Below are 17,500 nucleotides of genomic sequence, written 5' to 3'. Positions count from 1 at the left end.
GCATTTCGTTCACTAAGTTACAATGAAAGAGAGGAAGAACATGTTTTGTTGACTGTCTGTGGGGAGGTAGTGACTGGGAAACAAGAAAGGCTGTTTTTTTTTTCTCGATCGAACCCAACGCAGGGATACGGGATACGACGTGGGAGTCAACACGGAGACTAAAATTAATAGACGGTTACTTAGGTGGCTAATAGTTATCAGTAAGCATTTTATTCTGACCTAATATTTATCATTAACGTTGGAGGTTAATAATTTGGGTTTCATGTATTCCCCGTTTAGTTGGAGAATTGAACAGTGTGTGAAAACAAACACATTATATATACGCATATCTTATGATAGCACTGTGTTGATTTTATCCCTTTATTGATTTAGGATACATTTGGTTTATAACTCTATGCTCTGCACCTTTATTGATAAATGAACCATTATCATAATTATTCTCTCTCTCTCTCTCTCTCTCTCTCTCTCTCTCTCTCTCTCTCTCTCTCTCTCTCTCTCTCTCTCTCTCTCTCTCTCTCTCTCTCTCTCTCTCTCTCTCTCTCTGTTTCTTAACCAGTCTACCATGATAAAGTTGCCTATTGCTATAATAACGTATTTAGAAGACTTTGAAGGGAATGTTTGCGACTATGCTTGGCTACAATGTCATATGAAGATGATAATGATGAAGGTGATATGATGATAATGATAACAACAACAACATCAAAGACAACAAGAACACTGCTGCTTCATATGATGATAGACCAATAGACCCTTTTTTATATCTATACAAAACAGGGTCATTTTGATTATGTTTGCTTGCGCCGAGTGGAAATAAGTGGGAAATGTCCTCTTAGGGGGAAAATGTTCACCATGTATTTTTTTTTTTCGTTTTTAAGTTATAATAAAAATTTGGGGGAGGGGATTTATTTGCAGATTTGTCCGTTGTGCAAAAATCACGGGAGGAAGGTTGTCCGGCATGTGCAAAAATATCGGGAGGGGAAAATAGCCAGGTAGTTAAAAAATTTATGAGAGGGGGAATCGTCCAGAATGGGTTTTGTTCTACACCCATCTACCTATCTACTTATATCTTCGTTTCTTTCCTTTCCTCTCTCTTTCTCTCCTTGTGTATCTTTCTATCTACCTATCTCATATCTCTCTCTTTCTCCTTCTATCTCTTTCTCTCTTTTCTTTCTCTTTCTCTTTCTCTTTCTCCCTCTCTCCCCTTTTCACTCCTTCCGTCCCTTTCCCACTTCCTCCCATACATCCATCCTTCTCTCCCTCCCCCTCTTCCTCTTCCTTTTCCTCTTCCTACTTACCGACCTACCTTCTCCTCTCCTCTCCTCTTTCTCTCACTCTGCTTTGTATTCCTCAAAAACAGTCGGTTAATTACAAAACAAATAAATAAAAAGTGAATTTGAACTAGACAAGATTTGCTCTACAAAATACTGTTATAAGATTTTGAACCGACTGTTTTGGATTTTGATAGTGTACCAAGAACTGTTTTTGCAACTGTTTATAAACATTCATACACAAAGTGCAAGAGAGAGAGAGAACGAGAGAGAACGAGAGAGAGAGAAAGAGAACGAGAGAGAGAGAACGAGAGAGAAAGAACGAGAGAGAGGAGAGAAACGAGAAGAAGAGAGAGAGAGAGACGAGAGAAGAGAGAGAGAACGAGAGAAGAGAGAGAGAACAAGAGAACGAGAGAGAAAGAGAACGAGAGAGAAAGAGAACAAGAAGAGAAGAGAGAGAGAGAGAGACAGAGAGAACGAATGAAAGAGAAGAGAGAACGAGATAGAAGAAAGAGAACGAGAGAGAAGAGATGAGAACGAGAGAAGAGAAGAGAGATAGACAGAAGCGAGAGAAGAGAGAGAGAGTGGGAGACGGTTAGAACAGAACTAGGACCTAAGGGGAGACGTGACTTAGAAAAACAGAGACAGAGCTTGCAAAGAGATGGGAAAAGAAAAGAGAATAGAGACAGAAGGCGGGAGAGACAGAGTGGGACGCGTTATCCATTTATCCATCCACGCATCTCACTCCGCCTCAGGGATGACACCTAGCTGGCACTCTCAATTCCAATCTCATCATCTGCAAATCGCGCATGACAGCAGAGCAATATGGAAGAGTGCGTAATTACAGGTTAACGTTGGTCGTAAAATGAATTGATAGAGGCAATTCGATGACCGCATAAGTAGCAAACGACCTTCATCGGTTGTTTTTAGTATTGTGCGTGCGTTGGTGGTTGTTTGTTTGTATGCGTTGGTGCATGTATGTATGCATGTATGTATTTTTTATTGTCGCTGTCCGACAAACGACCTTCATCCATCCACGCAACTTTGGGTCCGCAACAAAATAAATTTGCCAAAGGTCTAATTACGGACATTCATTACACGTGTAATTATAAACAGCATCTCATTTGCTAAATGGCAACAAGTTTGATATTGGAGGATGGCGGTATTATAAGCAGCGTAAATACAAATTACAGAAAGCAAAAATGCCTCATGGCTGTTGCACCCACTCAGATGTATTGTAACTATCCCCACAACTCTAATTATAGCTTAAGATCGGGCAATCCAAAAGGTTTTCTGTAATAACCAATAGTTGTTATGCTTCGGAAATGGAACATGTATTCAAATAGTTATCGAGCTTTTGTCGATTCAAGGTTATCCTCTGCTACATGCGTCTTGAATACATTGAGGAGAGGACCATGTATGAGAATCAGGGAATTTTCCCCTCAACTCTTCAGTCGCATTTACCCTCCCAAGAACATTAATGCCTTTGACGTTATATTTGGCTCATAGATGAGAAATGAAGAGTCACATTTACATAATTCTTAAGCTGAAAGGGCGGGGTTGAAATTATGTATGCAGCGTTATTAGCCCTTGTTTATGTAAAGGTTATAGATATAGCGAGGGTCGTCCTGCAGGTGTAAGGTGCTTATTACCAGTAAACTTCTTACACAATTTGTCTATTAATAATTGTTTCCAGTGACAAATACTGACAACTTTGACATGATCCCGAGATGACAACTTCAATAACATCATGTGGTGATACCTTGAATGACAAAAGCACCTCGTATGATAAGGTTGCTAATAGCATCATGGTACCCTGATGTGAATACATAAAACGATATGCTGTTGGCTCACATGTAAGCAGGGGACCCACAAGTAAGGCTGGAGGCCATAGAGGGTTTTAGAATCTGTAAGTATGCTTTATACTCGCAATACAGCGGGTATAATAGTTCTATAGGGAGAAATGATACCGATGAATAATTAGTAATATGGTATTTTTGTGGCAGGAAATTTAAATATAACCAAATAGCGATGTATATTTTGTGTAAAGTTGCTTTTTATGCGACTGATTGTCTATGGTCATTCTTAGGGGATAATTGCAGATTGTAGTAATAATAATTACGATATATTGAACAGTTTTTGTTGAAACCTAAAGATAATTCTAACCACCTTCCAGTACTTATTAATTAGGATATTTGTATTTAGAGTATAAAAATTTATATCATGTTTCCTTTTTTTTCCTAATATTTTGCCAAAGAAAGTGATCAATAGTACCGACTCACTGATAAAACGACATAAGATATAAATTATTTTTTAAAAGAATGTCTTTTCATTCATCTTATCTTTCTTATTCTTGTCTGTATTTCGAGCTTCTGTGTCCTCGCCTCCATCCGGCGCCAGTTCCGAGACTGGAATTTTTTAATACGACAGAAAGAGAGTCTTTAATACCTGATGAGGCTTAATGGATAATCATGTCGTAAAATGTGCCAAAAGATAGAATATTATGACCATTTTTCTAGCGCTACTGCTGCTCCTGCTGCTGCTACTACTACTGCTATACTACTACTACTACTACTACTACTACTACTACTACTACTGCTATACTACTACTACTACTACTATTACTACTACTACTACTACTGATGCTGCTACTGCTATACTGCTACTACTACTAGTATACTACTATACTACTACTACTACTACTACTACTAATGATGATGATAATAATAACGATAATGATCATGATAATAATGGTAATAATAATAAGGACACTGATAATAATGATAGTAAAGATTATATTAGACAATGATAAAGATTATCATGAAAACGACAATAATAATGATAATTATCATTATCAATACCAGTATCATTATTATTATGATTATTCATATGTTATTTTCTTTCACTTTAGCAATACTGCTAATGTTGATAATAAAGTTATCCCCGTTTGTTTATAGAATTATTGCAATTTTGTTATTTATATAATCTTGGTTTGCAGTTACTAGAAAGGATTCTTCGTCCAGTAAGTGGTTAGTCATTTATAATTAACGGTTTTAATTATCAATTATTCGAGATTACTCACTGATTTCGTCGTGATACGTGTACACTACTAAAACAACCAGCTTTTGCTTTATTTATTTGTTTATTTGTTTATTAGTTTTTATTTGTTTTCTTATCGATTCGTAAGATCGTTTAGAAAGCCAACAGAAAAAAAAGTGAGAGAGAGAGAGAGAGAGAGAGAGAGAGAGAGAGATAGAGAGAGAGAGAGAGAAAGAGAGAGACTGACACACACTCACACTCACACACACAAACACACACACACACACACACACACACACACACACACACACACACACACACACACACACACACACAAAGAGGAAGAAGAGGGGGGGAGGCAACGGAAAGAGTAGAGAGAGAGAGAGAGACGGAGGGACGGCAACAGAAAGACGAGAGAGACCGATAGAACTGAGAACCAGACGTAAAGAGAGTAAGAGGAAGAGGACGAGAAAGGAAAGGAACGAGAGACCCTTTAAACTGCGCGGTTGGGGGGGTGGTCGAAAGAGATGGTGGAGCGGGTCACTTGTAATCCAATAACAAACAGGCGTTTAGAAGCCGGGAAGAGAAGGGGGAGGTGGAGGAAAAAGAAGACCCACGTGTTTTTCTTTTCTCCCGTTAGCACTAGTTGTTATTTCTCTCTCACTCTCTCTTCTCTCTCTCTCACTCTCTCTCTCTCTCTCTCACTCTCTTCTCTCTCTCTCACTCTCTTCTCTCTCTCTCACTCTCTCTTCTCTCTCTCTACTCTCTCTTCTCTCTCTTCTCTCTCTCTCTCTCCTCTCTCTCTTCTCTCTCTCTCCTCTCTCTCTCCTCTCTCTCTTCTCTCTCTCTCCTCTCTCTTCTCTCTCTCTCCACTCTCTCTTCTCTCTCTCTCACTCTCTCTTCTCTCTCTCTCACTCTCTCTTCTCTCTCTCCTCTCTATCTATCTATCTATCTATTTCTCTCTCTATGTTAAATTCACATTGCATCATCACTGTGTGTCGATTTGATTTTTTTTTTCGTCAGCAGTGGTAAAAGTAACATCACTTTAATTTTTTTTTTTTCAGCAGTGTAATCGATTCTATTGCAGTTTACCTAATTACGCACGTAATCTTCTGCTTCGCTCTTTATATATCTATGTATATATCAAGGTCTATCCATCTATTTATATTCTGTCTATCTTTTATATATATTAATATATATCTTATATATATATATTATATATATAATTATATATATAATATATATATCACTACAACAAAGGGGAGAAAAGTTAAGAGGGAAAAAGGATATTAACAAAATGCTAATTGTCTCTCTCTCTAATTGCCACGCAAGCAAGGACTGTGTTAACAGTATATGAAAGTTGTGGAAGTAATGTTGATGATAATAATAATTATAATTGTTATAATAGTGAAAATAAGGATACTACTTTTCATAATCGTTAGTGGTAGTAGTATTAATAATTATAAATTTAAATATAACGATAATATTCATTATAGTTGCTGATGTTGATAATATAATGATAGTTAACAAAGTTAGTTAACGTTAACAAAAATACTGCTAGTAATAATCGCACGAGTAGTAATAATAATGATTCATAGAAGTAATGGTAACTTTGATCGTGATAATAATGATAGTAACAACCCATGAGGAGGAGGATAATGATAATGGAGTATGCAGTAACGTTCAAATTTTATTCACGAAACGAAACAATACGAAAATGTACTTAAAAAAATAAAGAAGACGAATGTATAAAATATATATAGGACTGTTTAGAGGAAAGTTATTTGGTGTATATACGTATGAATATAGAATTTATAACATGGTTTCTGCAATGGCAAAAGTAAACATATTGACCCGCAGAAATGGATGGTGGTGGTGGTAGGGGGGGGGGTATTGCACGCAGGTTCCATAATGGTTGCAATGCCAGTTTTATCGTGCAGTTCTTTCATTTTCTTGCTTACCCAATTCTCTGTCTCTCTGCCACTCTCTCTCTCCTTTTTCTTCTTATTTTTCTTCCTCCTCTTCTACCTTTTCCTCCTCCTCTTCCTCATCTTCTCCTCCTCCGTCTTCTTTATCCTTCTTTTCCTCCTCCATCTCCCCTTCCCCTCCTCCTCTTCCTCCTCCTCCTCCTCTTCCTCCCCCTTCCTCCTCTTTTTCTTCTTCTCCTCCTCCGTCTCCTCCTCTTCCTCTCCTTCTCCTCCTTCGTCTTCTTTTTTTTTCTTCTTTTTTTATCTGATCAAAACCAATCTCGAAAACCTTGGAAGTTGTTTGTCGTCCTTTGCAAAGACCCAAGATTAATAAATCATTTTTGATTCAATATGCAACAATTGCCAGCATCATCTCGCCTAAAGGCAAATGTGCGATTTTTTTTTTCTTTTTTTTTTCTTCTACGTCTTGTTTTCGTTCTCTTTTTATTTCTTTTTTGTTCTTCCTTTTGCATTTTTTCCCTTATTATTCTTATTCTTCACCCTCTGTTTCTTCCTCCTCCTATTCTTTTTTTTCTTGTTGATCTTCTTTTCTTCTTCTTTATTTTCATTTTCATTTTCTCTTCCTGCTTCTTCTCCTCCTCCTTCCTTCTTCTTCTTCTTCTCTTCCTCCTCTTCCTTCTTCTCGTTCTTCATCTTCTTTTCTTCCTTCTTCTCGTCCTCGATTCCTCCTCCTCCTCGATTCCTCTTCCTCCTCCTCCTTCTCCTCTTCCTCCTCCTCCTCCTCCTCCTCCTCCTCCTCCTCTTCCTCTTCCTTCTCATCCTCCTCCTCCTCCTCCTCCTCCTCCTCCTCCTCCTCCTCCTCCTCCTCCTCCTCCTCCTCCTCCTCCTCCTCTTTCCCCCCCCTCCTCCTCCTCCTCCTCTTTCCCCCTCCTCCTCCTCCTCCTCTCCTCCTCCTCCTCCTCCTCCTCCCTCTCCTCCTCCTCTCATCCTCCTCCCTCTCCTCCTCCTCCCTCTCCTCCTCCTTCCCCTTCCCTCTCCACTCCGTCTCCTCCTCCTCTCCTCCTCCTCCTCTTCCCTCCTCCTCCATCCTCCTCCTCCTCTTCCCTCCTCCTCCTTCTCCTCCTCCTCCTCTTCCTCCTCCTCCTTTCTCCTCCTCCTCCTCTTTTCCTTCTCCTCCTCCTCTCCTCCTCCTCCCCTCCTCCTCTTTCCCCCCCATCCTCCTTCTCCTCCTCCACCATCCTCCTCCTCCTCCTTCTTCTCTCCTCCTCCTCCTACCTCTTCCTCCCTTCTCCTCCTCCCCTCCTCTCCTCCTCCTCCTCCTTCCTTTCTTCTTTTCGGTGTCTTTCCTCCTTTCATTTCTTCCCATTTTCTTCCTTTTTCTTAGTTTATTTTTTCTTATCGTGGAGTACAAGCAATGCCATAAACACGTTTTATTATTTATTGTTAATTGCTTACCTAAAATAATTTATAATTGGTTTGTGAATTAATTGTGAATTAATATCATGATAGATAGCTAGATAGACAGGAAGGTCAATAGATAGATAGATAGATAGATAGATGGACATGGATAGATGTATAGATAGATAGGTAAGAATTAGAATTAATCATATGGGAATTTAGATTCTCATGTTGACATATTTTTTATGTTAAGAATGGGTATTAACATTTTAAAGATGCTGTTTTTTTATATTTTGCTTACATTCACTATCTCGTGCGTATCTGCTTGTTCATACAAATGTGTATGTGTATGTATATGTATATGTGTGTGTGTGTGTGTGTGTGTGTGTGTGTGTGCGTGCGCGCGCGCGCATAAGTGCGCACGCGAATTACTAACATGTCCAAAAGTGCTTTGCGCAATCTACTGTTATGCATCGATGAAGAAGTACTAACCATGCGCACTTAAATATCTACATTCATGTACGTATGCGTGTGCACAGTTGCATGCACGTATGTAAGTGATACTTTTTTGCAAAGTCATACACCTTTGTCGAATATATGTCCTGTACTATTAACTAAGTATAGCTCTCATACAGCATGCTTCTAGGCGGTCAAGGTGGCCTGTTATGACTCATAATACATGCTGCTCACATGCTTGCTTATAATTCCTGCCTCATTAACCTCATGAGAACATCTCGTGCTTGTTTCTCCATGCAGGTTGGTTCGGTCTTCTATCCCCGTGCATGTTAAGTAGTGTGAGCCTGACTCTCCCGTTAGCGCTGGTTGCGCTCTCTCTCTCTCTCTTTCTCTCTTCTCTTTTTCTCCTTCTTCTCTCTTCTCGTCTTCTCTCCTCTTTCTTTTTCTCTCTCTCTTAATTTCTCCTCTCTCTTTTTCTCTCTCTCTCTCTCCGTTCTTACCATCTTTTCCTCTCTCTCTCGCCTCCTCAACCAGGTTCTCCCGTCGTCTCTCTTTTTCTCTCTCTCTCTCTCCTCTTCGTCTCTACTCTCTCTCTTCTCTCTCTTCTGCATCTCAAAACTCCTCTCTCCTCTCTCCATGTCCTTTCCTCTCTCTCCTCGTCTCTCTCTCATCTTTTTCTCTTTTCCCTCTCTCTCGATCTCGTTCTCTCTCGGTCTTCTCCTTTTCTCTCCTCTCTCTCGTCTTTTTTCTTTCCCTCTCTCCTATCGTCTCTCTCGTTCTGCTCGTCTCTTCTCTATCTCTCTCTCTCTCCTCTCTCTCTCCTCTCCCTCTTTTCTTCCCTCTCTCTCCTCCCATCAACTCATCCGATCTCTTTCTTTTTCTCTCATCTCTCTCCTCTCTCTCTCTTCTTTTTTCCTCTCTGCTCCTCCCTCTCGTCTCTCGTCTTCTCTCGGTCTCTGCTCTTTTTTGACCGTCTCCCCTCGTCTCGTTTTTCTCTCTCCTCCTCCTCTCAAAAAAAAAAAAAAAAAAAAAAAAAAAAAAAAAAAAAAAAAACTCTCTCTCTGCTCTCTCTCTCTCTCCCTCTTCTTCTCTTCTCTCTCTCTCTCTCCTCCTCTCTCCTCTCTCTCCTCCCTCCCTCGCCCTCTCTCTCTCTCTCCCGGTCTCCTCTCTCTCTCTCCTCTCTTATCTCTCCTCTCCTCTCCCCTCCACCCTCATCTTTTCTCATCTCTCTCTCACGCACTACACACTCTCTTTTTTTCCTCTCCCTCTGTCCGCTCTCGCTCGCTCCCTCCCATCCTCCTCTCCTCTCCTCTCTCCGTCTGTCTTTTACTCTCTCTCTCCTCATCCTCCGTCTGGTGTCTCCTCCTCTCCGACTCGTCGTCTCATTATTCTCTCTCTCTCCACCTCATGAACGATCTCACCCGACTCTCTCTCTCTTCCCCCTCTCTCTCTTCTCATTCTCTTTTTTTTCTTTTCTCTCATCTCGGCCTCTCTAGCTCTCCACTCTCTCCTTTCTCACTCCTCTCATATCGGTCCCTCTCTTATCTCTCTCTCTCTCGTCTCTCTCTCCATCTCTCTCTCGCTCTCTCTCTCCTCTCTTTCCTCCTCTTCTCCCTCACGTTCTCAACTCTCGATCCTCCTCTCTCTCCTCCTCTCTCTCTCCTCTCTCCCCTCTCCTCTCTCCCTCACTCTCTCATCTCTATCCCTCCTCTCACTCTCTCTCCTTCTTTTTCTCTCTCCCTTCCCCCTTCCCTCCATCTCCTCTCTCTCTTCTCTCTCTCCGTCTCTCTCTCCGTTCTTCTCCTCTCTCTCCCAGTCATTTTCTTCTCTTCATATTCCTCTCTCTTCATCTCTTTTCTCTTCTCCTTCTCTCTCTCGTCTTTTCGTCTCTCTCGCTCTCTATCTTTTCTCTCTCTCTCTCTTCTCCGCTTTTCTCTCTCTCCTCTATCTCTTCTCTCTCTCTTCCGTTCTCCCTCTCTCTCCGTCTCTCCTAATCTTTCTCTCTCTCTCTCTCATCTCTCCCTCTCCTCTCCTTTCTTCTTCCTTTCTTTTTCTCGTTCCTCTCTCCCCTCACTCTTTTCCCCATCTCTCGTCTCATCTTCTCTCTCTCCTTCCTACCCCTCTTCTCTCTCTCTCTCTCCTCTCTTCTCTCCTCTCTCCCTTCCCTCCGTCCCGCTTTCTCCTCTCTCTCCTCTCTCTCATCTTCTCTCTCCCTCTTCTCTTACCTCAGATCACTCTCACGATCTTCTCTCTCTCTCTTCTCTCTTCTCTCATCTTTCCTCTTCTCTCTCTCTCTCCTCTTCTCTCTCTTCTCTCTCTCTCTCTCTCTCTCGTCATCTCCACATCTCTCCGTCTCTCATCCGTCTCCTCGTCTCCCCCGGTCTCTCTCTCTCTCCTCTCTCTCTCGTTCTGTCTCTCTCTGTCTCCCATCCTCTCCCCCACCACCCCCCGCCTACCTTCTCTTCTCTGTCCTTGTCTCGTCTCTCTCTCTCTTCTGTCTGTCCTCTCTCTTCTCTTGTCTGTTCTCTCTCCCATCTCTCTCGGGTCTCTCTCAATCCCTCTCTCTCGGTCAATCATCTCGGCGTCTCATTCTCTTATTCATCTCTCTCATCCCGTCTCTCTCTCTCATCTCGCTCTCTCTCTCCCGCGTCTCCTCCTTCTCTTTCCTCTTTTCCTTTCTCTCTCTCTCTATCTCCTCTCTCTCTCTCTCTCCCTCTCCGCGTCTCTCTGTCCCTCTCTCACTTCTCTCTACTCCTCTCGCTCTCTTCTCTCTCCCCTCTCTCTCTCCTCTACCTTCTCTCTCTCTTCTCTCTCTCTCTCCCTCTCATCTGGCTCTCGTCTCTCTCGGTCTCTCTCTCCTTTTTCCTCTTCTCTCTCTTCATCTCGCTACTCTTTTCTATCTTTCTCTCTCTCTCTCGTCATCCCCCCCCTCTCGACTTTTCCCACTCTCTCGTCCTCTCCTCTCGCTCTTTTTTCTCTCTCTCTCCTCTATCTTACTTTCCTCGTCCGCTCTCTCTCATCCTCCTCCTCGCCGAATCCGTCTCCCCCCCCCCCCCCCCACCCCCCCCCCCTCTCTACTCTTCTCTCTCTCTCTCTCCTCGCTCTCTCCTTCTCTCTCAGCTCTCCTCTCTCTCTCTTCTGCTCTCTCCCTCATCCTCTCCTCTTCTCATCACTCTCTCATCATCTCTCAACATACCTCTCTCCTTCTCTCTCTCTCTCTCTCTCTCTCCCAAGTCTCTCTCTTCTCCATCTCTCTCTCTCTCTCTCCTCTTCTTCTCATTCTCTCTCTCTCTCTCTTCTCTCCTCTCTCCTCTCGTCTTCTCTCTCTCTCTCCCTCTCTCGCTCCTCTCTCTCTCTGTTCTGGTTACTCTCCTCCTCTCTCTCTGTGTCAATGTCCTCTCTCTCTCTCTGTCTGGCTCTCGTCTCCGTCTCTCTTCTCTCCACCCTCTCTCTCCGTCTCTCTCCTCCTCTCTCTCACTCTCTCCTCTCTCTTTCTCTCTCTTCTCTACTCTCTCCTCTCCCTCTCTCTCCATCTCATCTCCCCTCTCTCTCCCTCCCTTTTCTCTCCTCTCCTCTCTCTCTCTTCTCAGAACCTCTCACGCCTCATCCTCTCCTCGTCATTTCTCTCTCTCTTCTCTCTCTCTCTCTCTCATCTACCTCCCGTCCTCTCGCCTCCCCTCCTCCTCTGCCTCTCCGTCCTCTCTCCATCCTCTCTCCTCGGCTCTCTCCGACTCCTCTCTCACTCTTCTCTCTCCTCTCTCTCTTCCATTCCGGTCTCTCTCTGCTCTCAGTCTCCTCGTGATCTCCTTCTCTCTTCCCATCCTCCATCTCTCCTCTCTCTCTCTCTCTCTCTCTCCTCTCTCCTCTACTTCCTCTCTCTCATCTCTCCTCCTCTCTCCGTCTCCGTCTCTCTCTCTCTGCTCTCTCGCTCTCCCTCTCCTCTCTCTCTCTCTCTCACTCTCTCTCATCCTTCCCTCTCCTCGCACTCTCATCTCTCATCTCTCTCTCTCCTTCTTCGCCTCCTCTCCTCTTCTGTCTCTCTCTCTTCTTCCGCCCTCTCCCTCTCCCTCTCTTGTCCCCATATCATTCTCTCTCTCTCTCTTCTCTCTCTCTCTCTCACCGCAGCCCTCTCGGGTCTCTCATCTCTCTCTTCTCTCTCTCGTCCTCGCTCTCATCTACCTCTCGTCACCCTCTCTCTCTCTCTGCGTTGTCTGTCTCTCTCTCTCTCTGTCCTCTCTCCTGCTCTCTCTCCACTCCTCTCCTCCCTCTCCCGCTCTCTCCTCCTCTACCTCTCTCCCTCCCCTCTCCTCACTCAATCATCCCCTCCCTCCTGCCTCTCCTCTCCTCTCTCGTCTCTCTCCCCCTCGCTCCTCTCCTCGAGCCAAATCTCTCCCCGTCTCTCATCTCTTCTCTCTCCTCTCTCTCGCTCTCATCTCTCTCTCTCTCTCCTTCCCTCTCCTTATCCCTCTCTCACCCTCCCTCTCCTTATCCCTCTCTCACCCTCCCTCTCCTTCTCTCTCTCCCTCCTTCCCTCTCTCTCCTTCTCCCTCTCTCACCCTCCCTCCGTCTCTCCCTCCTACCCTCCTTCCCCCACTCCCACTCCCACTCCCACTCCCCACTCCCACTCCCACTCTCTCCCCCCACCCCTTTTCAATGGATTCCAACTTACCGTTATACTCCATAAACTTGGTCCTCAGAACTTGGGGATATGTAGAGATGACATATTAGTTTGTCGGTTTATCTGTACGACTCCAGAGGCTGCGAGAAAGAGCTGCATACAAAGCATGGGGTGTTTGAATGTGTACGCAGCAAACCCGTTTCTATGTTATTTTTACTAGCGGTTCCATGATCGTCGTCAGCTACTTGTTTGAGATGTGACTGGAATTTTTAGGGATTTTTCGTTATTATTTATTTATCTATTTGTGTGTATGTGTGTATGTATGTATGTATATATATGTATATATATATAAAATATATATAATATATATAGAATATATATATATATATATATATATAATACACATATCATACATACATAGATACATAAGCAACAAAAGATAATAAATAATAATTAAAAATCCCTAAAATTTTCATAAATATATATATATATATATATATATATATATATATAATATATATATATATTTTTTTTTTTTTTTTTTTTTTTTTTTTTTTTTTTTTTTTTTTTTTTTTTTTTTTTTTTTTTACGTGTGTGTAATATGTGTGTGTAACAATATTATCGGTATGTAATATTGTATAATGTATGTATATATATAGATATATATATTATATATATATATATATTATAAATAATATACACACACATACATATTATATATATAATATATATATATATATATTATATATATATATATAATATATTATATATATATATATACATATATAATATATATATATATATATATATTATATAATATAATATATATATTAGATATATATAATATATATATTAGGTCGTGTGTGTGTGTGTGTGTGTGTGTGTGTGTGTGTGTGTGTGCTTCGGTGTGTGTGTGTTGTGCTTCTGTGTATGTATGTGTATATATACGTATATATGTATATTTATATACATATATACGTATATATGTATATTTATATATGTGTATATATATATATATATATATATATATATATATATATATATGTATATATACATCCATATATATGTGTGTGTACATATTATATATGTATTAATAGATATATATATGTATATAAATGTATAATATGTATATATGTTATATGTAGTATATGTATATTAAATTGTGTATTATACATGTATTATATTATGTGTATATATACTTATTAATATGTTGTATATATACAATGTATTATATGTGTATATATACATGTATATATATGTGTATAATATACATTGTATATATATTGTCGTTATATGGTAATATGTATATCATAATATATATGTGTGTGTATAATGTAATCATGTATATATATGTGTATATATATATATGTATGTATCATATGTATATGTATAATATACATGTCACTCTATGTTATATTTTGTATATTATACATGTATATATATGTAAACATATGTATAATATACATGTCTCAGTATCTGTATCTGTATAGTCATAACAGGTTATCTTTACTATGTATCTATCGCACTCCATGTCATATATATGTCATCTGTCTCTCTCATGTCTCATATATGTATAATGTATATAATACTGTACTATATGTATACGTAATATATACATGTATAATATATGTATATTGTCTATATAACATGTATATATATGTAAATATGTAATAATATACATGCTATATATTGTATATGTATAATATACATGTATCGTAATGTATAGTGTATATATACATTGTATGTATTGTATATATACATGTATATTATGGGTAATGTATACTATACATTAAGCTATATGATATATTAGCTGTATATATCACCTGTATAATATATTTATATCGGTATCTGTATATCTCCACTGTATAATCTGTCATTCTGTCTAGATGTCTAGTACATGGATCTCATATGTCTATCTGTCTATGTATCATATACATGTTACTCTACGATTCTCTGTCATATGTATCTATGTATCTGTATATATCATGTATCACTCTGTATAGATGTATCCTGGTATAAATATACATGTCTCTAATACATGTATATATATGCATGTGTATATATATACTTATATACATATATTTATATATACTCATATACATATATTTTTATATACACATATACATATATTTATATATACACATATATGTGTGTATTTTATACATATATATACATAAATATACATATATGTATGTACACACATATTTGTATACGTGTCTGTGTGTGTATGTATGTATGTGTATGTAATAGTAGATATATATATATATATATATATATATATATGTGTGTGTGTGTGTGTGTGTGTGTGTCTGTGTGTGTCTGTGTGTATGTATGTGTGTATATATATACATACATACATACATACATACATACATACATACATACATACACACACACACACAACACAGCACACACACCACACCACCACACACACACCACACACACACCACTACAACACACACCACACACACACATATATATATATATAATATATAATTATATAGAATATATAATATATAGTATATATATATATATATAAACACAGTGCCCAGTGACGCATACAGTTGCCGCATACCTCGTGGTGACCGTGTAGTGTGTCACTCCGTCACGATGGTCTGCAATGCTAGGAGTCATGTTAAGCCACTTCAGGCCTCGTTGGTCGCCGATGTGTGGTTTTCAGCTAAAGTGATAAATTGACTTTCATTTTTTCAATAGATGGGTCAGGGGGATACTCTGTTATTTCTCTTTCTTTCGGACCCTACGTCTTTTATTTTAAGCTTTGTTTGTTTGTTTAGCTGTTCCCTTATGCATTTGTTGTGTGTGTGTGTGTGTGTGTGTGTGTGTGTGTGTGTGTGTGTGTGTGTGTGTGTGTGTGTGATACATACATATATATAGATATTCATACATACATATGTATTGATATTCATACATACATACATATATATATGTATATATATATAATATAATATATATATATATATATATATATATATATATATATATATATATAGACATACACACACACACACACACACACACACACACACACACACACACACACACACACACACACACACACACACACACACACACACACACACACACATGCATAGACACAAAAAATACATACATGCAGAAATAAACACATACACAAATACTCACATAAATATATACATACATATATATACATATACGTACGTTGCATACATATATACACATATGTACTTTCGCGCTCACTCGCGGGCGCGCGCGAGTGCATGCATGCATCCACGTGTGTACATAGACGTAGAGAGACATACATATATGCATATATACAAATACATATGCACATTCAGCACGCGCGTATATCGAAACAAAAGACCATATCCATGTTTCCGCCATATGTTATGCAAGCTTACCATTATATCTTCCTCCGTCATAGTATAACGGTCTGGGTGACTACAGCCATGGTCATGTGCTATTCACTCCCAAAGCATCTTCCATTTTTCAGCAGATTCATCTATCACGTTGTTAGCGAGAAAGAGAATATTAAGGTCAGGTTTTTTTTTTAAGAAAATGAGGTACGAAAGAAAGAAATATTACATTAGAAAGAAAGAAAAAAAAAAAAGAAAGAAAAGAAGTATCTCACATCATCAATTTCCACTAAACTCCTTTTTTTTCTCCTCCAAACAGAAACCCAGCGACCTGCAACGAACTTATACAATGTCAAGAAGCAAAGGATGAGAAGGGAGTCGCAATAACACAGAATACACTATGAGACTAAGGGTCAGACTCAAATCGCTGGCATTTCTGGGCCTCGCCAGCTTGTGTGGTGTAATCTACACCTTTACCGGGAGTCACGTGGGTAGTTGGATATGGGAAAGTGAGAAACCCAGGAGAGTAGCGAGGTTATCAGCTGAGGTAAGTGTGTGATGATTGTGTGTCTGTTCTTTTATTCTGATGTATTCTTTTGTGTTCTGATTTATTTGTTTGAGAAGAGCATGTGTTAATCAGCTGATGGATGCGATGGTGATGGTGATGTGCGTGTCTGGTAATGAGTATTTTTTCGTATCTGTCACTCTTTTTTTAATTGCATTTCGTTTAGTCTGGTTATTCTTGTGTGTTCTGATTTATTTGTGTTATTTATTTAAGAAAAGACCCTGAGCAGAGTGTGTATCAGCTGATGATGGACGTGATGGTGATGTGCGTGTCTGTTAATGATTATTATTTCGTATCTGTCACTCTTTTACTAGCATTTTCTTTATTCTGTTGTATTCCTGTGTGATCCGATTTATTTGCGTGAAATAAGCCCTTGAAAAGAGCGTGTATCAATCAGCTGATGGATGTGATGATGATGGTGATGTGTCCTATCTGTTAATGAGTGTTTTTTCGTATCTGTCCGTTTTTTCCTTACTGTATTTCTTTTTATTCTGAAAAAATTCTTGTGTGTTTCGATTTATTTGTGTGAGATAAGCCCTTTAGAAGAGCGTGTATCAGTTTATTATGTGATTATGATGACGATACGCGTGTCTGTAATATATTTATGCCCCTGGGGAGTAGCGCTTATTTCAGCTAACCTCTGTAGTTGATGGTGATGCGCGCGTCTGTAATGAGTGGTTTCCTGTCTGTCACTTCTTTATTTACTATATATCTTGTATTCTTGTTTATATTTGTGTACTCTAATTTATTTATGTGAGAAAGCTCCCTCCTCTCCTCGGAAAGTAGCGAGAATATCAGCTGATGTGAAAATGTAATGGCAATACGCGTCTGTTAATAAGTAATTTCCTGTCTGTCGGTTCTTCCTGCGTTATTTC

At 39.7% G+C, this 17,500-nt stretch overlaps 1 protein-coding gene across 2 annotated transcripts in view; it reads left to right on the top strand.

The window, feature by feature from the left end:
* The window catches only part of LOC119575032 (carbohydrate sulfotransferase 11-like), a 60,559-nt gene that overhangs the window by 35,884 nt on the left and 7,175 nt on the right, over positions 1-17,500 (top strand). For both annotated transcript variants that reach the window (XM_037922360.1, XM_037922361.1), the window contains exon 2: positions 16,380-16,607. In XM_037922360.1, coding sequence (XP_037778288.1) covers positions 16,461-16,607 — 147 coding nt within the window. In that variant the 5' untranslated portion in view covers positions 16,380-16,460. The remainder of the gene's footprint in view (positions 1-16,379; positions 16,608-17,500) is intronic.

Source organism: Penaeus monodon, chromosome 7 (genome assembly GCF_015228065.2).
Source record: "Penaeus monodon isolate SGIC_2016 chromosome 7, NSTDA_Pmon_1, whole genome shotgun sequence".
In the NCBI taxonomy this organism is placed as follows: Eukaryota; Metazoa; Arthropoda; class Malacostraca; order Decapoda; family Penaeidae; genus Penaeus; species Penaeus monodon.
This window is presented reverse-complemented; position numbering and strand designations above follow the sequence as displayed.